Below are 22,424 nucleotides of genomic sequence, written 5' to 3'. Positions count from 1 at the left end.
CATTATCCTAGTTGTTTTTCTATTTGCTATTTAGTCAGATACCAATAGAGCGATATAACGCGCGAAAAAAATATCAATTGCACTCTTGGACTTTCCTCTTACAATGTAAATTGCAATAGGAAAGTCCAAAAAATGCCGTAATTGACCTTTTAACCCGTTCTCTCAGAATGCTTGCAAAAACTGATTACTTGGCAAGCCGAAAACAGATCAGTGCATCACGTTCATGTGACGCGGCGATCAGCTGACCGTCGCGTCACATGGAGGCGACGAAAGTGCAAGCTGTATACACGATGGTGCAACGTGAGTCAGTGCGACCGGTTCTGCGACTCCTCTGCGGCGTCGAATTCCGTACACAGCATCGTATTACGCAGTTTTTGTATCGTTCTATCGATAACCAGCGCGTGGCTGGTCAACGATACTTTCTCGCGTGTCGCGCCTCATTTCCCGATCGATCTGCTCATCACGACGGTTCAGCCCGAGACGCTACGATGCAATTTTGCAGAGACTACTCTCGCGGAACACGTTCGAGCATCCTGGCGATTGGCGATTGGCGATCGACGAACGACTTTCTGAAACGCGCAATGAGTCGCGGAAAAGAACCTAGATTTTTGATAATCCACATTTTTCAAAATTCAATTTGTTAATTAAAATTATCGATTTTTTGAGAAACCGCGATAAAAATATTATACAGCAATATTTTTAGATCGAAGCAATTGTCAAAAGCGATAAAAGAGACGATTAACGAAATGTAAGATTTTTTTCCTTTTAGATATAACTGCGCGACCGACTGTTGTTGGATTCGTCGGCGAAGAGTAGTAGTCGGTCTTGTTCATGCATACACGATTTTTTTTCGGATTACGACCGCGCGCTGCGTTGACCTCGATTTCGTTGGCACGCACATGGCACGCTATCACATCGGCTGCCAAGCCGATATCTCTGAGCACCCGGTAGGCAGCGCGCACACTCGATAAAACCTCTTTCCACTGCGCTGGTGATAAATTATATATTATCCAATTACACGGAATATATTCATGGTAATTGATTGCTGTCAGATTTAGCGTCGATCGATTACGACGTTCAACAATGACAAAAATATAGATATTTGTTAGAACAAATGTCTTTCTATTTCGTACGCTCGTTGGGGCTTGTACCGAATCGCGTACGTAGGTGGACGTCCAGACGTTCACAAGAAATATCTTCATAAACAACCGCTATTATAAACAATGTGTCTCACAACATTCGTAGTCTTTTGTAAATGAATAAATAAGCGCTGTGCCACCTCCTCTTTCTAGCGGCGTAAAACTATTGCTCCGAAATTCGATTCAAAGGTTAAGAGAGTGATTTTCAAAATGATTTATCTGTATACTCTGCGTGATTCTAACATTCTATCTGTGATTATATCTATGATTCTATTTACAATTTTACTACACCCTGACCAGGGTTAATCGTTCGTTTCATTAGCTGCAATCAATTGCTAGTTTGACTTCTTATCTTTTATCTAATTTTAGTATAAAAGTAATTATTGAAAGAAGAAGATTCGATAAAGCCAGATTAGATAAAACATCGTCTGCGTAGAATAACATTGGAGTTCATATTTTCGTAAACATCGGGCACTTCTGATACCACTTACTTTTCACGGTCATGAATTCCTCGGCAATCGTAAACCTCGATTCAGCAGGAATCATATAAGGCTTTATTATCCTTTTACGTGAGCCGATACACTAGAGTTGGTTCGTTCGCGCTGTTTGCGTTCGGGATAGCGTAAGCCTTTCTCAAGCGAGCAATTTCGTCGTGTGAAAGGGTTAACCGACATTGAGGAAACCGGCCCTAAGTCGTGATCTCTCGCGTTCCGGGTGAGCTACGCGCATGCCGCGCCGATGAGTGGCTATGTGTAATGTGCCGCGAGCGGATAAGTATGCAAGTAAGCAGGTCGATGCACTCCACCCACACCTGGCCCTCGCGAAATAGCCGGTCTGTCCTTGACACGACGTGAACCGGCCGCTTCTCTATCATGGAGTACGTCCCGCTTGATTCGCTCGGCAAACGAGACCGCTCCCCTCCGTCTGGGGTTTCATCAGTTTCAAAAAATTTTATGACTGAATGGTAAATTAGCTTGTTGCGTAGGGTTGTATTTAACGATTCGGTATTCGCTGTATATACGCGGGGAATAAAAGATTTATAGAGTCGAGAGTTGAAATTGCTGGTCGCGCCTTTAATTCTTCTCAGTTTTGCAGTCTGCCATTTGTCACGATTGATTTTCATTCGCCGACAGTGTACCGTCGCTTTTTGTATCTATTCCGAATGTTTGGCAGTTCGCTATTGACCTGTCGCAATGCAACCATGCCAAGTCACGCAATGATGCACCGATGCAATAATACGTCGATCGATGTGTATTCTTTCAAGTATACGATGTACTACTTAAGATTGGTCTAAAACGATAATCTTTTGTTGATAATCTACATAGCACACAAATTATGATAAAAGTTCCAATTAAGAATGTTTATTTAGATAACAATTGCCGTTGTAAGAAATCTCTACGAAATGTAAAATATTTATAAAGAAAAAATGTTGTCAATTTGATAGCTTTACTGATAAAGAATCTCGGAGCAGCATGCATACACATATACATATAGTATATATTTTTTATCTCAGTATATATATGTATACACACTGAGATAACAAGTCATTAACCTAACTAAAATTTCCAACTTGATTAAATATTTTCAATTTAAGTATTTATGCACGGAAAAAACCATTTTAAATCCAGTTAGCAATTTAACTAAATACAGATTAGAAAATAATTTTATAGGGTCACATCAAAATTAGGTATGTAAGACGCCTAAGAATGATAATGTTGCTGCAAACAACGTTTTGACATTTTAGCAACCAAATTAAACATCTCATACAATTTTTTAAATGGTTCAACATTACTTTCAGATTTGTATTTTAACAAAATTGTTCTTTCCATGTGTCATTATTTAAATTAAATATATAAATACTTAAAGTTTGAGTATTTTATGTATTTGAATTAAATATATAAACACTTGAATTAAAGAAATTTAATCAAATTAAAAATTTTAGTCAGATTAACAACTTTTTCCCCCTCAGTACATATTTCTCAATAAAGCTGTAAAGATGACACTTGGTGATTTTTGGATTAGAGGGTGCCGAGATGCGTTGGACCGGCGCTGGATGCACGACTATAACTTGTACGACGAACAGCTGCATCCCCGTCTTTTGGCATCCGTGAGATCGCATCAAGAGGCGCACGTGCCCTCACGCACGGCCCACGCGTACGAGGCCGATGAGGAATCGCCACGCGGCGCGGGAATGGGCGCGAAACTTGTTTACGCGATGAAGCAACGTCGCGCATTCCGCGCGGCGCAAGTTGCAGTTATTCAGGGAGCCTTGACTCGCGTTGCCGCCGCGTAGGTGCATCTCGCACATGTGCAGGCGTGAAACCACGCCAGAGCGGGGAGGGAGAGATCGCGAGCCGTAGATGGACTGGGATTAATTGTAAGATTACCGCGAACGCGGCGCGCAACTGCGATGAGGATCTTTTTGTGCTATCGATCTTCGTGCCGCTGACTTTTCAACGCGTCTGTCGCGATCAATCCTCACTGTAGACGAAACCAGGAAAAAAAGATTGCTAGCAAAACGGTAATAAATACTGAATAATAAAGCCGTGTAATTGATTCGAGAAATAAAATGCTTAATCATGTTTAGTTTCCGCCATAATCCTTTTTTTTTATTCCGGCATTCATAATCACATATGTAAACGGAGGTGCGGCCAATTTGACGCTATAAATGCTTCGAAGCATTCGATTGGCCAATAAAAACAAAAAATTTGACTAATCGATAATCGACCGATTGAATAATCCTTCATAGCATTAAAGCGTGATCGCGCCTTCAAAAAAATATATAAATTTTTTCTTTTAAATTTAATGCAAATCCGCTTTTATTGTCTCGCACATGCAATCTACAGTTATTGGAATTCATCAGAAACGCTTTCTTCCTTTTACGCGCGCCGTTTCCTCTTCCTATTCATGGAGCCGGTGACCATAATAAGAAAGAAAACCAATTAACTGTGTGGTGGGCTGAGTAACAACACGAATCATAAACCAGCGGAGACCTCGTAAATGCACGTCGAAAAGTAATCTTCGAGCAAGACTTTAATCTTCGGGCGGAAATGATTTCGGAGTTATGCCCTTCCGTAGCGCAACCCTCCCTTTTTTTTTTTAATTTCGAGTTTATTAACTGGGAAGATTCGACATTTCTACACAACGATAATAAAACAATCTCTTGGATCCTACGCGCCTGGTCCCTTTCCTTTCATCCAAGTATACTTCTTCTGTGTTTAACGGATCTGTTGTTAAAGAGTGGAGGTATGTGTATCGTTTAATCGAAAGCATTTGATATGAATCAATCAACGTTGAACGTTTCTGTTTCGCAAACACAGTAGGCTATTGTACGAAGCATATGGAGATCTTGCGTTGCTTCTCGCAAGGTCAACGAATCGGCCACGGCCGAGACCCGATCGCTCGCAGGAATTTGTTCGAAAGCGGCGCGGGAGCGCGATAGAGCGCCGGTGTGCGCACCGTCGAGCTTTATCTGCCGCGTGGGAGGTCCGGATCAATGTAGTTTGCGATGGAACGCGAAAAATAACGTCCTGGTAATCGCGGCCGGTGGTTTATGGGCCGAGCTATCTGCTAGGAATAATGGTGCGTGCGCGAGTCGGTCGGGGAGTGCGCGAGGTCAAGCGCGATGGTAGTCTTTTGTTCGTCCACACAGAGTGCCGTCCGGACAAAGGAACTGCGCGCGTAAAATATGCACCCTGCAAAGGAAAGGAAGAGGTGGTGCACAGGAGGTTAGAATTTCCCACGTGCCGCAGATCTGCAAATCCGATTCGTACAGCCCAATTTTCAAGCGCGATCTCCTCTCGCGATTATCGCGATGAATATTCATGTATAGAGAAAGCCTACGGACCTAAAATTCCCATCTAATAACAATTGTCATTATCTGTCTAATGAAGATTTCGCATTAATTGCTCTCCTGCAATAGAATTTATTCATCTTATTCATGTTATTTAATAAAATACTAGTTTTCTTGACGTAAATATTTATAAGTATACGATATCCATAATTTAACGAATGCGTAATGAACTCATTTTCATTTTTTTTTTTTTTAAGTTTACATTATAAGCGCATATCATGCATAACATGAAATTAAAATAACATTAATAACGACCTAATTCACGTTGTCATCACGATGTACGTCATACACGTTCTATCGCGCGGTTATAACGTGTGCATTTTGGTCAGCCGGTATGCCTCCACGAGCAATCTGGTGAATAGGAGACCTGTGATTTCCCCGGCGCTCACGTACGGACAAGGTTAACCGGTCGATGAGCTCAGGAGTCAAGCTGGAAGCGATCGTCCGGTATCCACGTAGCGATTTGCTGTCACGCACGAGGGCTTTCTATTCCTCCGCGGCAATGAAATTGCTACGCGTGGAAATCCGGTTTCCGTCCTTCCGTCATTTGTATCCGAGACTCTTTTTTTTTTCTTGCGTACTCGGGACCTGCTCGATGGAGCTCGATAGATAAGCTGTCGCTACACTGACTGGGTGCGTCCGAGCGAAAGGACACGCTTATGGCTCGGGGGAATCGAACAAAGTTATTTCTCGATAAAAAGAATTTCCCAGTAAATACACGTTGTACTCAATCTTGAGATAAGTATGTAAAATGCGAAGGTATACTCGTAAATCAGCGGTCTTGCATAAAAATATCATACTGACCATACTCAAGTTGTCTACTTCATTCGCCACACATCAGAATTGCAACAGCAATGTACTTGCCTATGGCGTCCGCGAGAAAACCGCAGATATGCCGCAGTGTGCCGCTGGCTTGTAATTAGTATTACGCGCTTCGCTGCCTTGGACAAACAGTTCTCTTAGGAGCTGTCCGCATCCAGAGGATTTCATTCTCGCGATCAGAGGGGACTTTTCTCGTCGTTCGATCGCTCGGCTTTACGGGTATTTTTTTCGCGTAGACCGTCTAGCGCGTTAATGAATTTGCACAATGCTCGGGAGAGTGTTGCCGTAACGGTGTAGATAGGCACGAGGTAACGGTATCGGGATACTTCTTGACGCGTTTATTATCCATTAACGCGTTCATACTATTCGTACTCGCAAACACGCTCGCGAGCAATAATACTCTACTAACGAATGCACACTATGTTACGAGCGATGAATCTTAATTAACCGCCAATGGGCTTACATTTATAGTCGACGATAGCGTTTCTGCGATAAATCGCGACGGAGATTTTTCCGCGAAAATCAATCGCTACGCATAAACACGTGCTCGAGCGGCGAGCTAATCGAGTGATTAATTAGCGCGAATCAACAAGGTCTATTCATATTCATTGTCGATGTAAGCCTCTCTGCGAGAAAGTTTACGTTATCACAGCGCTCAAGATTTAATCCTTGGAACGTTCGATAAAAATAAACGCGTACAATTAGAGAAATATTAATCAAACGTTCAGTCAAATAGTGATGAAATGAATTCTGTAGTTATTGGTATCAAAAACTTAGTTACATTGATTTAACAAATCATTTATAGTTGTATAAAATTGTTTGATTAAGTCTACAGATTGTTTGATCAAAACAACTACATGTTTAATAATTATAACTATAAAATCCATTTGGTTACTATTTAACTGAATGTTTATCTATCTCGCCAAATATTTCTCTCAGTGTAGAGAGAAACAGGCAGTCAAATCGAATTACAATTGAAGTGTCCTACAACTCCAACAAAAATTTTTGATGCCTGTGTATATGTAGTGCCTATACGCGAAAGACGTAAATTAAAAGTAAATTAAACATTGTGAATATCAGAAACACATACGTCAGTGTTATTACTATGTTTGTTAATAAGATTCAAATGTAAAGAACAATTGTTGCACGAGGGTAAAGAATGTGTTTACGTGCTCAGCAAAGTGCACCATTAATGTGTTAATAATAGTGAAAATGCGCATGGAATAAAGGATGGGAATATATGAATAACATTAACGTTAAATGCGGCTTACCGAAATGGTCGCTGTTGTGCGCACAAAAATTATATTTATCGTCGTAGATCAGCATCGCGCAGTCGTGACAAACAAGTGTCATCGTGACGTCAATAAGGCAGACAAGTGCGTACGATTCGTCGGCACTTTGTTTTTATCTATGCCGATTGTCGTGGCTTTTGCGATGAAGACGCAACGTCACAGTTCGATGCATTTTAACGATGCACCGATTTGCGGAACCCACGGTTAGTTGTCGATTGGTATCGGATTGATATACGGCACACATTGTCAACAATTCTCGATATCGCGTACGGAAAAATTATTCGCCCACGATATCGTCACGTGCATTTTTTTTCAAGCGAGTATACTTAGAAATATATGTTTGTGTACTATTTTTGATGATTTTATTGTGAAAATCGATGGATTGTAATTGACTGATCAAACGATAAATTAATTTTTTTAACCCAGTTTTTCGTTCTATAAAATCATTTTCCAGGATAATACCGTACGTATATATTTTTTATAATAAAAGTAATAGTATTACATATTGAAATACCATTTTAATAATACACCTACAGAAAAGTTGTATTTAAATTGATGAAATTGCTTTTTAATTTGGTTTTTAAAGTAAAAAAAAAATGATTTGATTTCAAGAAATAACGTTATTAAAATAAATAAATTATTTGCTCAAATTATTAAATTTAAACAAATAATTTTTTAATTCCAAGAAAGTACTGATAGAAATGTAAGAAATAATTTAGTTGTTCTGGTTTTAAAAATATATATTTCATTTAAAGAAAGATTTGTGTCGTACAACCAATTATTTTTTTAATTCTAATAAAAGAAACAATCAAATAATTTCTTCAAATAAAAAAAACTTTTCTCTAACCGTACAGTAATGCACAAATGTCTTCGATTCAAATTTTTTTTACTCGATGAATCCTTTTTCTGCACCAAGAAAACGATTTCTTTGGACTTAATAAATTTTATTACATCTAAACAAATTTATTTGGTATGGTCCAAACAAACCAATGTTCGAATCAATTAAGTGCGACTAATAGTACATTTCGTCAAATAATAGAGGTTGTTTGAATGAAACAACATCATTTATTCAAACAAATAATGTTTTGCACGAACATATTATGTTGTTTCGAAGAAACAACTTTCAGTCAAATAAATAGAAATACTAATTCCAGTGAAATCTTTTTCTCTGTGTGAATGTAACGATCGAAATAGAATTGAAGTACAATGCAAAGAGATGGTGCAGATGGTGCAAGAGTGAAATCATATTCTATAGATTTTTGCACATTATTTCTTGTATCGTATCACTTTAAAGAGAATACAACCTTGAATCTCGGAGCATATGCGCGTGCGAGAGATCTTCCCTAGAAACAATTTACAACGACCTTTGTGTAGTTTTACGATTTGTTTGCTTGTTTTTGTCACTTTGGCTAAGAGCCAGCGATCTTGCATTTTCTAATACGAGTCTTAGTCAGACACGGCCTCACAGATCGTCTCTACTGCGTAATTAGAATACCTGCGGCCACCGATGTAGCGGAAACGACGTAGGCCAACATGTTACGTGCAACAACACATTTCATACTTTTCTAATACAAGCTAGTTACAAAATCTATTAAACTTGCGCGAAAATGTAAGTATATGATTTACAGCATTTACTAATGAATAATAAATTTGCTTGCTCAATAAGACGTTACTTAAAAAGACTTGAATAGTTATTGTATGGCAAGTTGTATTGACTAGTAAATAAAGTTCAACTTGAAAAGCTTGGAGGAAGAGAGAGAGAGAGAGAGGGAGAAACGGACTGCGGATCGACATTTGCCATGACACTCATCACACGCTATCGAGATCTCTGGCCTTGCCGGCATAAATTTCGTCGGCGCGTATCGGTGATATCGTCGTTTATCATTAAAAGCGCACGCGTTTCCGTCGTCGAGGGGAAAAAATACTCGATAAGAAGGCGAACGGCGCCGATTTGTGATTTTCATTCGCGTTTTCCCTCCCCTCTCCGGCGCCGTCAAGTCGCTTCTCCTCATAATTCGCCTACTTGCGTGCGATTCCGTTCGCGCGGATGCAATTGCGCTCGCATTCGCGCCCGGTAGTGTTTTTCCATGCATGCATGCAATAGCGGGCGCGTGTGGAGACACTTTATTTCGCGCGCTCGCGAACGTGTTTACCCTCCAAAAATAGACGGTACAGCTGTCGTTCGATGTTTTGTAGCCCGGAACTTTTATTGCCCCGTCTCCCCCAATAGAAAGAGACAAAGACACCTCGTTATAGCGTGAAATAAAATTTTTCTCAAGCAGCTGATTGAGAGCAGGAGAAAAACACGCGCTGATAGCAATCATGCCAAATAATTATGTGCATACATAAAATATGAAAGTTTAAAGCGATTGTACATACAGAAGTTATGTATCTCGAGACAACAAACTTTCGTTAATTGATTAACTGTGTTTGAAATTTTAAATCTCGTTACACTTTTAAAAAGTTTAACGAATAAGTATCCGAGTATATTTAATCCAAGTATTAAATTAAGTAAAGACGGAGAAGATGCGCCATGCGCACCATTGCAGTTCCGTTAAATCGCTCCTGACGTTTTTCGCCATAGCGCGGCACGATTGGCCTCGACAACGTGTTTTCCTCGCCACCGTGTCGTCGTTAATCACGTCACTCGCCTGTATTATTTCCCAATGTTTCGCGTATGTACCTTTTCTCAGAAGCCTCGTACCTAATCTCTCGGGGATTGATCTCGCGACGCTACAACGTTCCTCGCTGTTTCACGATGACACTTCACTTAACTAAATCTCGACCGACTTCCCTTGCCGTCGTGACATCGTCAATTACGTCATTCGACTATATTATTTCGCAATATGTTTCTCGCGTGTCGGAGGTCTTCGTTCCTCCTGCTGTTTGAGAAAGATACGCAACCGTTCTGCTCGTGTCAACTCTTGCGACAATTTCAAATGTAACAAACAGCTTTTGCTACTTAGTAATCACGTTGGGAAATATTTGCCGTACGAATTAAAGTTTTCTAAAGGCAGCGAGGGGGGTAAGTAAATTTTCCTCCCCCATTACTCACAGCATATTTGGAAAAACATTTTTGCTTTAATAGAACGTCCAAGCGATATTTCGTATCACATTTCTGCGAATGATGACGGCAAATATTACCTTATTGCGTCTAAACATGTTTCAACAGACAATAATAACAAGGAAATTGACGTAAGAACAAACACAGGCTATATAAACATCAATCGACGCGAAAGGAACTTTAATAATCCAATCATTGAAATTCCTTGGAAATTAACGCTCAATTGTAAAATATTTTCTATACCCATTGTCATGTCGCGTCGAGCACAATTATAGTATATATACGTGGAACGTCAAACTAGAATCTTGCAGCAATTATTCAGTCGCGAAGATCGCTTGATACGGACATTCGTTAGAAAGGCATTTGCAACGCAATTGTTGTGATCGCATCAGACGTAATTACGCGAAACGTTCCGATTAACGGAAAATTTCTCGCGTGCGAGAGAAAGAGGCTTGGAATGCCGAATGGCGTACAACTCGCGCCGATTACGGGTCGGGAATGGCTTTTATGCACACTAGTCTCAACGCATAAACACCGTACACCCGCAGCTCAACTTTTATGCACACGCGAAGTCGCGTGCATGGTCGCGTGCTAACATCACCATTTCGTGCGGCGCTGTTAAAATATTCGTCCACCTATCAGCACCAGTCATCTAGGATAGCGGACCCCACATCCGCCCATGCAAAACGTTCATTTTGCCACCTGAAGCAGCGGGTTTCGACCCCGCCGAGAGTGCTTATCGCAACCGGCAATCAGCGCAGAATTAACGTTACAATGTTATCACATGACGCAACAAACTAGGCTTGTGATGTACATACCTGAGTTCGGGAGGTTACGGTTAAACTTGCATGCGAATATCGATAGTATTTGTATGCGGATGTCTTAATATTCTTTACTTCTTCAAATCCCTTTTAACGGGGGGCGCGATCAAAACACTCTCTTGCGATCAAAGTTTGAAGAATGAGATTGTACTGTTACAGAGTTTTTTTTATTCTGGAGAATAAAAAAAAACCGCCAAAAGTTGAATAAGAAAAAAATTCAACGTTTCTCAGTGATTTTCCTTATCCTTACATTTGGTATATAATTTCGTATTCAACCCGCATCTTCTTTGTTCGTTTGCACGTCATATGGGCCAAGGATAAACCGAAATGAAATATTCGTTAAATTAAACTTATTTTGAAGAAAGCTTATAGACGTCATCTCCTTTGTTATGATAATGTAACCGGAGCAAAGCTCAAATCGACGAGACGGAAGAAACTGCGAAGTATGCATTGTCACAATTGAGGGGTCTTGTTACGACAATTACGTTAAGGCGGTATGCATTGTTAAGACCTTGAAACTAAAACGACCAATATTACTTTTCTGTTCGCGTCAATGGAGAAATCTGCGGATATATCCTACGTCACATGTTGAGATGTCGGATCTTCTCATAAATATCACGATTTACAATTTAATTGGAAAATTAATCCCCTCTTTAATTAATTGAAGGATTCGTGTTCCAACTCGCCTATTACATGCGAAACAGATGTAAATTTTTATGTTTCGTAATGAAATAAATATATAAAATATTTTAATGTGGTTGACGTCTGTGGTTAACATCAAAGTTTTTTTCAGTTTATATATATGTAGAATTATGCTACAATTAAGATTCTAGCAACGCAAAAAATATACTTGTACGACAACTATTTCTCATCGTAATTTTTGCGTCTCATTCATAATCGGAATCAACATTACGTAAAGATTTTTTTTATTATGGAAAAGATTCTGAATGGCAGTGACGAAAGTCGTAGAATAACATTCACTCAAAGTTCAGTCGATTTACGTCTGACAATGTCTTATTCATGTGTGATAACGGGGGGGCGTAGGTCGAATCACACTACGACGCCTCTGCAGTGTATCTAAATTGCGAGCGTTTCGTCATTCTCTTCTCGGTCGTCTTGTCTTCTTTGCGTCACCTCGCCTCGAGAGGCCGGTGCGATATTTTATGTCGCTTTCTGCATAATTCAGCCGGTGCGACGTATAAACGGGATTAAAATATCGTCAGCATCCGTTCGCGAGGATCGAATCGTCGCGTCGTATGAAATTTAGGAACGGCCTACAGGAGGATAAAAATATTCCGCGCTTAATTGTGTATGCGCACATATCACGTACTTTCCTAATTTTACGATTTATAAATACGTCGTTCGCGACGAAAGGCAATAAGATACGTCACGAGCAGACGAGAGAAATTATTTTCGCCTTTCGCCGCACAAACGACTTGTGCAGATTTATCAGTGGAACTGACGAACGAGTTGCTGTCGGGGCCCTCTCTGAGGCCGTTTTGGACAGATGATGCGTCTAGTCGCGACGACACTTTACTCGTCGGCGAACTGACGGACGAAAGACGACGACCGCGACGTCATGGATTCCGCGTGCAATCTTTTTTTGAGCGAAGCTTGCACCGCGCTGCACATGTTTGGCAATCCGTGAATTGATCCTTGTTGCACAAAGTTGCGCGACTTACAGCTGCTTCTTTAAAAACTGGATTTATTTCTCGTCGAAAAGAAATATACATTTATTACATTGAAAAATGAAACTATAATATTTTACTTTAAATGCCATAGTTAAACACATTATCATACCTACTAAATTATTAATAAAATTAACATTACAAATTGACATTTACATTTCATATTTAACTTTTAAGAGTAAAGTAGGTAATCTACTAGTATAATACGTTATAGTTAAACTTACATTAATTATTTACGAGATAAAAGCAAAAACGTAATATTTAAATGTAAATATAAAACTAGTATATTACGTTATTGTTAAATTTACATTAATTATTTATAAGATATAAATGTAAAAATAATGAACTTTAAGATTTCCATGTGACGGTATAAATCGAGAAAAGTTTTGTTGACAACTTTTTCAAGATATAAAATATTTAAGAAAATTAGCCTGGAATGCTGTAATCACTTTATCTACACAAAGTTAATATTGATATATTTATGGCTGTCTACATTACTTTTAGTTTATATTTCTTTCAATTAAGAATCAATAACTGGTGCTTCGCATTTGTAGGTTTTGATCTACGCCTCGCGTCGTCTCTCGGCTTCGCAGTAAAGAAGCACGTCGGCGCGCCCAAATGGCGTGACGAAATTCGCCGTGCCCAATTCCGCCCCGACGAGACGCGATGGTTGTTTTATACCCTCCGAAGATACGACCGGAGTTCAGACGTCGCGGCGGCATCCGGGCGCCGACGAGTCTGGACTTTTCAAGCGTATAAGTGGCCCCGTGCCTTCTCCTATCCCCTTCCCTTGCCGCCCATTTCGCTAATCCCCAAGTTGATATAGACCGCACACGCAAGAATCCGTACTTTGGCACATTCGACGATGTTATACCAGCATCGGAGCACGAAATTTCATCCGATAGTACTTAAGTTACACGTAGGATCGTAACGACTCCATCCATTTGAGTATAGTTTACGAAGAACGTTTTGAATAAATAAATCTGTTAATGTTCGTTTTCTTTTTTAAACAAAGATGAGTTGTCGTTGATAAAAATTTACTAAAATTGGTTGTTATATTTGAACTCAAAAAAATCACAAATCTATTAATTTGGAAATCTATTACACTGAAAGAAAAAATATCTTAAAACAAAAAATTATTTATTTGGACGGTCCTAACAGCTTATTTACTTGCAGTCACGTTAAAATTTGTTTAATTGAAATATTTATATAAATAAAAAAAATAATTTTTAATAAAGTAAGGTTTTCTTCCAAAATATTTTCTTCTAAAAAATATTTACTGCTGAACTATTTTTATATCCAAAATAATCAGATTTTTTAATCTAAGAAAACAATTTGATTAAGTGCAATAATATTATTAGCTTTTGAAAAATTAATAAAAAATGTAAAAAAATGTAAAAATACAAAATTATACTCTTAAGATAATATATCTATTTATTTAAAAGTAAATATTTTTACTTAAAGAGAATAAGCAAATACTTGCAATAATCAAACATATGGTTTTAAGAAAACGTATTTCTCCATTAAAAATTTTTTTCTCTCAGTGCAGTCTAACTTAATTGCAATGATGCAATGAAATACGTGATTTCGATCGCTATGTTTTCAAACTGAAATATAGAAACAACAACAAAATGATAAGATAAAGAGAAACTTGACATCCGATTGAAATCGAATTACATGGCTATCCTCTAGATGAACTTACTCATGTCGCTTTTCTATAGACAATCTTATTTAAAACGTGTCACGCTTCGTTTATGCTTAGCGAATCCTAATCTTTTCAGGTCGAATGCGTTTAGATCGCAAGTCATTGTGTACACGCCGCGGCGCCGTAGACACTCTGCCAAAGAGTGCCCCCGATGGCGTTTCCCATCGCTTAGCTACGTCCGCAGAAACTGAAAGTTCCGCCGACCCGCCTCTCTCGCGTCGTACGGGGCACTATCGCGCGCGACTATAAAAAGGCGCCTTCTCGAGCACCGCTCTGCAAGAGCTAGCCGCGGGGAGATAAGATCGGCCGGTACCCTCCTGCTGCTTCAACACGTCCGTTACCTCCATAATCCCTCGCGACCCTATCGCCCTACGCCACCACGCTTTGATAACGGCGCACTGTCGTTCACAGTACTAACAGAGTGCGCGATAAATACGAATTGCGCGTTGTTGCGCGTAATTTCTTATCGCACCAGACTGAATAAAGCAATGACGAAAATGATCTAAAGCAGAAGCACCTGGAGGTCAAGAAGGAAAGTATAAGTATGCAGGTAGAGAGTTGAGCTGATAGAAAGGATGAGGATATATATTTAGAACTTTCACTCAATCTGAGCTTTAAGTCCCTATTCTGTAACTCTAAATGACCACTGGTGTCGTCATACTGTCGGTGTGCAGATATTTTATGCGGTGAGCTACGCATTGACGATATGTAACGACACTGCCGTTAAGAGTTACAGAATAGGATCCTTAATCTCTCAAGTCAAATTGCAAAAGTGACTTGCCGCGAGTTCACGTCAATTAAGGGGTTATATACGTACATACATAAGAGGAAACCCCCTTCGCCCCTTCCGTTTTCTTCCCATCAAACACTTCATAAAATACAATGCATTCGCGGACTGGGTTGCGTGTCGTCATGATTATTTTCTAAACGGAATGCTATTGTGCACCGGCACTTTCTAGATGTAATGTCGAGCGCTAATGTTATTTATATGCCGACACTGTCACTTTAGAGATTGCAGAATAGGGATCTTAAGGCTCGGATTGAACATGTGAAAGTCGTAAACATATCTGTAAAATATCTTCGCGTTTTTTTTTCTATTAAATTTTTTCTGCATAATAAAAGCGTACGAATTAAGCATTTGTGTCGAATTAAATCAGATCTTTGATAACGCGTTCGAAATCGAATCGAATCGAATCTGAAATTTTCATATCGAATCGATTTTGAATGAAATTTTCTCGAATCTACATTACGTGTTAATTTAAAAGTAATAAAGTATTTTCAATAACGTAGATGTTTTATAATAGACGAGAAAATTAATTGCAAAAGTTTTAGAAAATAATTACAAAAAATTAAATGTACTGTCCACTGCAATTCGATTCGAATTCGCACTATGTGCACACCTCTTACTGCATACTTATACTTTCCTTCTTGACCTCTAAGTGCCCCCGATTCAGGAAAATACGACGTTATTCCGCGATCAGATACACGAGACAATCTAAAAAATTTTATTTATTCGCTTACGCGTATTTTTATTAGCCTTTCAACAATGTTTGTCATGAATATGTGATGTAAACGGAATAAACACATTTCAAATGGCAAGAAATTGTCGATGGTGAAGGAATATATAATCAATTGGAAAGGTTTCTTGTCAAGTTATATATAGTTATGTGTGTTATAATTATGCACGTGAGATATTTGTGCCCCTCATTTAACTTTTTGCAGATATTGTGGGAATTTGAAGACCATTTTTTCGACTTTGAATTATTCTGTCCGTGGTAAACAGAAAGAAATCGGTTTCTCTTCCTAAAAAAGTTGTTGACTGAGAGAGGCTGAGTGTCAGAGGTTACCGTTTATGACAGCGGCAAGCGAAATCGAGTCTTCAAATTCCCACGGTGTAGAGGATCAAACTAACTTCAACTGATTCAACTTATTTTGTATTTTAAAATTGATCGAAGCATGATTTTAAATTAGGACGACGAATGTCTATTTTCGAACATGGCTATTATAGTGCGCATAAAAATAATAAAATGTTTAAAGGAAGCGAGAGAGGACGACGAGTTCGAGTTTTAATTGCCATATCTGTTTTACATTAGTTTTTTTCTAATCTGTAATAACATTTTTACATGGTATAATACGGTTATCTTTAAGCAAATCGTTTTATTATCTCACGGATGCTATCAACCGTGACTAAATTAATCTATTTTTAACGAGCAATCTCAATAGAGCGCGCCGATATCTGTTTCAGGATGAGAAGGTCACGATGCTGAGACCCGGATCCATAGTGGGCCTGCTGGCCCTCGTGGCCATGCTGAAGATCGCGGACTCGAATCACTGTCTGACAATGCTGGAAGGTAAATCGCTGGATATTATCGCCGATCCGATCGTTGCGGCTCAATTACGGCGCATTTGTCAGTTCCGAAGACGCGATATCATTGCCACGCCATCAGAGAAACGGCGCCACTTGGAATAATCCGTTAATTATCGCGATGATTAGGCGCGGCTTAAACATTAATTGAACCGCTCTCACGATTCATCTGTGCATAATCACTAGTCGACGACTAATTAGATATATCGAGCCTCGCAGCGTGTAATTAGAAGCTGAATATATTCCGTATGCCTTACTGCCGCGTAGCTTACTCGCTTATTATCGAGCATAAACATGGTCATCCCGCGGACTGGCAACGGCCGGAAATGTTCTTGCCCCGGATACGTGTTTTTCTCAGATGTTTACATTGCACGGTATGGTCGGCGGAGACCTTGCGATTCTATATACGTATTTCTACATACGCATTTCAGAAAGATGCATTTCTAAATACGCAGCAGTTTTCATCTCGCTCGCTCTCCCAATTAATGTATACATTTTGTAATTTTTATTTTATACTTAACCGGATCGCGTAAAGTTCCCTTTTTTTCGGAGTTATTGATTCTTTGTCGATTGAATTGAAATGATTTTAACGTGGAATTTTTTTTTACAGAGGTCCATCCAAAGAGAGTAATTCATTACGAGAGACACTTCTTGAACATTAAATTCGAAGTGTCGAGGAGGGTGACACAGAGGTTAGCGTCGGAGATCATGAAGATCTTTTTGACCGAAGTATTAGGTTACACCGGAGTCGCCATAGTCGAGCAAGATGACTACTTCAATGCGTCCGAAGTCTTTGGAAGAATGATCGATAGATCAACGTACACCGAGTACAAGTGAGATAAACAAACAATTATAAACGCTGAGTAATAGAAAAATTGAATTTACAAATTGAATATTTTACAGCTTTTCTTTTACGATTCTTGAATTGTAACAATCATACGATTGCGACAATTTTTTGATTTCTTTTTTTCAATGAGTTCGTAAATAAAGGCATTTATTTTTAATAAAATTTGTATAAAACGAGTAAAATTTACAATTTTGTATAACTATGTACATTTACTTCATAAGAATCTTTTAAAAAAAAGGGGGGGGAAGAAACTGACAAAGTGTTTCGATAAACAGATTATTATATCAGTAACTGATGATTAATATTCAGTTAATTGATGAAATATTATCAGTTATAAGTTATCGATAAAGTCTATTATTTAACAATTCTTCAATTTTTTGAAAGTATGGTCAAAAAGTTGAACCTCTGTAAATAACAAAGTTACATTGCGTCAAACTCCATTGAAATGTACGCGCGTTTAAACCAAGTAATTAATATTCCTGTCTCACAGAATTCCAGAAACAATGGTGAACATGGAAGTGTGGATTCCGCCGCAGGAGGACACGACTCTGCTGCTGGACAAATACAACGTGAAGGAATGCGGCTCGATAGCGCCACCGGGTCACTTCGGTTGGTTTATTCCGGAGACGTTAACGAGATCCGATGATAGTTGGCTGATCTTCTCCAAGCTAGAGACTGCCAGCAGATTTGCCGTTGACGAAACATACTTGCCGAAAGTCAAGAAACTCATGATAAACGCGAATACAGGGGAATACTACTGCCACGAAACTTTTTGCCAGCACGGGATGTACATCCCGGAACAATGTCACGGCCAAGGCCAGCAGAAGCCGCCGAACTGCGCGTTATTACTAGCCGAATACTCTGATGTAACTCGTTTCATAAAAGAACACATCGATCAGATGAAGCTCTACGTTAAAGTAGCGTGGGTGGGTCCGAATCTAAGGAATCTGACCAAGTACTTGACCAGAGAATACACGCAACTCGCGCAAAACTCATCTGCTTCAATCGGAAACAGGTATTGCTGATCTGAAGATTATGTAATTTTTTTCGGAACATCAACATAGCATTTGTAAAGTTTTTATAATAAAATTTCTTTTAGATCTCTGGTGATCCTGCACTATACGCCCAGTAGTGTGATCCCGAATGAACAAGAATTTAATGAAATCGACTTTCCACATTGCGGAACGAAAAAAGGTCCGCCTGACTGCGCGTACGAGATGAACAGACTGACGAAGCTAGTGTGGAATAAGTTGGCAACGATCGCGAAAGTCGCCTTCGAGGCGATAAATCGCGTCAAGTTTAATCGAGAGATGTACGAAGATTTGATCGCGCGTCGTATACGAGCGCCCGTGAACGCCACGGACGAAGATGTCGCCTGCGATTGGTTGAAGGATAATCTGAACTATACCCTAAAGGAATGGAAGCCCAAAAATGATGGCAAGAACAACCTTCACGTAGGTGGTATATTTCCTATGAATGGCAATTCCTATACGGCCAGGTCTATCGTAATCAGCGCTTTGATGGCGAAAGAAGTCATCAATCAGAACAACACCCTGCTGAGAGATTACAATTTGAATCTGTTGGTCAGCGACGGCCAATGCAAGTCGGATATGGTGATGAAGTCCTTCATCGACTATATCGTACATAATTTTTACCAGAAACTAATTGGTGTATTGGGACCGGCTTGTTCGGAAACCGTGGAGCCGTTGGTCGGAGTGTCGAAACACTACAGAACGGTGATCATCAGCTACAGCGCCGAAGGCTCCAGCTTTGATGATCGGACCAAATATCCATATTTCTTCAGGACTATTGGCGAGAACAAGCAGTACAAACATGTCTATGTACAGCTCTTGCAGAGGCTACGTTGGCGTCGAGTGGCTTCACTGACGGAGGATGGACAGAAATATACTGAATATATATCGTATATGCAGGACATGCTTAGGGACAACAGCATCGACTTCGTAGCAAACGTCAAGTTTCCGAGGGAGCGAGAAGTTGACGTGATGACAAAAGTATGTTTAATTTCGATTGTGAGAATTAATCATTGGTTTTACGTAAAAGATAATAGAAGAAATAAGATACTACTAAAAATTTGACTAATTTAAACGTTTATACGAGGATTGTTTAAACATCAATGAGACTTTTTTTTTATATAAATACAAATCAACGTTGGCAGCACGCCTTACATAGTCGTCACCTCTCACGGTAGTTGTTTTTATAGTCGTTACAACATTCGAACAAATAGTGTTGTTGCACAATATGTTGTTATCAGGTTTCTTACAAACGAGAATGTTAAAGCTGTTGAAATTTTACATGCAGAGAACAGACTTGATAGCAGAGTATAAAAATGTTACAATTTCCGTAGGGGACGCAAAATAGATACAGATTTTCATTAACATTTTCATTAAATTCTGCTTGCGTCTTCAATTCTTCTCTCCGAACTGTGCACACAGTCTGTGTAAAATTTCAACGATTTTAGCATTTTCTCGTTCATAAGAAACCTAATAACAATGCATTAAAGTAAGAAAAAAATGTTCGATATTTGTGACTATAATTGCATGGTAAATAATAAATAACAATTGAATCTAGACCGCGGACATAATACAATTAAAGACGAGATAGACTAAATTAAAGACGAAAATAATTATGGTTAAAAGTTCCATAGTTAGTGCTATAATATTAATAATCTTGTGTTTTTAATTCTACCAACTATGAAAAATTTACACTAAATATATTCACACAAAAAAGTCTCATTCATATTTGAATCAATCTCATAAATTATACGATATTTAGACTGTGGGACTTTAATATTTTTCGTAATAATATTTACGTGAAAGTACGTAAACATGTAATTCGTAATAAGTAATTTTACGATATTAATTTTCAGTACTTGCAAGGTTTAAAAGAAAAGCGGGCAAAAATTATTATCGCAGACGTATATGGTGAGGTAGCTCGTCAAGTCATGTGCGAGGCATATAAACTGGAGATGACAGCTGTCCAGGTAATAATTATAAATTATCTCGTTTCGTTCATTTTTTTCGAATAAATCATAAAAGATAAAACTAAAAATAAAGTTGAAAATTTAAACGTTTTAATTTGTATTTTAAAGGGTTACGTCTGGTTTCTTCCGCTTTGGCTTCAGCCGCAATGGTACGATACCGATCACTACAATAAAGAGGGAGAACAGGTACCCTGCACCACGAGTGAAATGATGAACGCTATAAACGGACATCTCGGTCTGTCACACGCGTATTTCGCTCGGGACGACGACATAATGCAGGAGGGAATCACTGTACGCGAATGGCGCGAACGTTACGAGAATACATGTCGAGCACAGAATCTGACACCCTCTAACTACGCCGGTTATGCCTATGACGCCATGTGGACTTATGCTTATGCCGTAGATCGACTTATCCGTGAAAACCAGAGTTATTATTTTGAACTTCACAGCGAACATTCGGTTAATCGTCTCACGCAGATTATTGGCGAGACTGATTTTTATGGGGTTAGTGAAACAAACTTATCGATTATTTTATTCATTAAATAGTGAAGACGTAAAAATATATAGTCTAGGCTTATCATAAATCATAATCGATTTTTCTGAAAATTTTGAAGAATCTTTTTGAAATATCTTACGATCATCGTATGGCACCATAAACAATGGATTATTATAGTTAAATATATTTCTATTTCTAGGTGTCCGGAAGAATAAAGTTTCTAGGTGGGCCATCGAGATATTCTGTTATCAATATCGTACAGTTCATCGATAACGAGACGCGCATTGTTGGTAATTTTTATCCGAATATCTCGGAAACCAAGAACGAAGTAACGGGCGGCGTCTTGGATTTGAATACTTCATCTTTTGTGTGGTTATCGGAAACAATGCCCGATGACGGTTCCGAGCCTCCATCGAGGTGTGTTCTAGGGGGATTGGCGGAATTGCTAGACGTTTCTTGCGAAGTAGCGATTGTGGTCGCTAATATTATCGGCTTTGGCCTTCTTGGAGCAGTTTTGATCGTCAGCTTCATCATCATAAAACGAAAGTACGTTTATTATAATCTTGCCATTCTATGGCAAGATTATAATGTATTTATTTTATATTGTCTTATATTATATTTTATATTGTTTGTATTTTAATTGATTTATTATATAGAAAAAAGCAAATTTTTTAAGATATTGTTCCCAAAAATATTAATTTAACTATATCTTCTTTTTCGTTATTCGTTTAGTTACGACAAAAAAATGCAGATCCACGAAAAATACATGAAGTCCCTGGGTATCCTGTCACAGATGGATACTTCCAGTTTAGATGTGTGGGAAATTCCTCGAGAGAGAGTAGTAATTAATCGAAAACTCGGAGAGGGAGCCTTTGGCACCGTTTACGGTGGTGAAGCTTTCTTCCCTGAGAAAGGCTGGCTAGCTGTCGCTGTGAAGACTCTGAAAGTCGGTAGCTCGACCGACGAGAAACTCGATTTTCTCAGCGAGGTCGAGGTCATGAAGAAATTCGAGCATTCGAATATCATTAAACTATTGGGAGTGTGCATAAAGTGCGAACCCGTGTTAACCGTAATGGAGTTTATGCTCTACGGTGACTTGAAAACCTATCTGTTGGCCAGAAGACATCTGGTCAACGATCGAAGTTACGAGGATTCCGATGAGATCTCGAATAAAAAATTGACCGCCATGGCGTTAGACGTTGCAAGAGCGCTTAGCTATTTAGCGCAATTAAAATACATTCACAGGTGAGTGACAATTCGATCAATTTCAAATTTAATTGCTAATAACATTAATCTCTTATAATTATATTTTTTACATGTTCTTTTTTACC

The 22,424-nt window shown here is 38.9% G+C and overlaps 1 protein-coding gene across 2 annotated transcripts in view; it reads left to right on the top strand.

Moving 5' to 3' along the window:
- LOC105201618 (receptor-type guanylate cyclase gcy-3) overlaps positions 1–22,424 on the top strand; it is a 37,357-nt gene that overhangs the window by 10,185 nt on the left and 4,748 nt on the right. Inside the window, exons 2-10 of one of the 2 annotated variants that reach the window (XM_039455254.1) lie at positions 3,162–7,569; positions 16,630–16,735; positions 17,360–17,582; positions 18,087–18,611; positions 18,696–19,608; positions 20,484–20,597; positions 20,706–21,101; positions 21,293–21,639; positions 21,826–22,338. In XM_039455254.1, coding sequence (XP_039311188.1) covers positions 16,645–16,735; positions 17,360–17,582; positions 18,087–18,611; positions 18,696–19,608; positions 20,484–20,597; positions 20,706–21,101; positions 21,293–21,639; positions 21,826–22,338 — 3,122 coding nt within the window. In that variant the 5' untranslated portion in view covers positions 3,162–7,569; positions 16,630–16,644. The remainder of the gene's footprint in view (positions 1–3,161; positions 7,570–16,629; positions 16,736–17,359; positions 17,583–18,086; positions 18,612–18,695; positions 19,609–20,483; positions 20,598–20,705; positions 21,102–21,292; positions 21,640–21,825; positions 22,339–22,424) is intronic. The other variant, XM_011169694.3, reaches the window with a different exon arrangement.

This window comes from Solenopsis invicta, chromosome 11 (genome assembly GCF_016802725.1).
Source record: "Solenopsis invicta isolate M01_SB chromosome 11, UNIL_Sinv_3.0, whole genome shotgun sequence".
Lineage (NCBI taxonomy): Eukaryota > Metazoa > Arthropoda > Insecta > Hymenoptera > Formicidae > Solenopsis > Solenopsis invicta.
The sequence above is the reverse complement of the archived record's forward strand: the minus strand, read 5'-3'. Positions and strand labels throughout refer to the sequence as shown.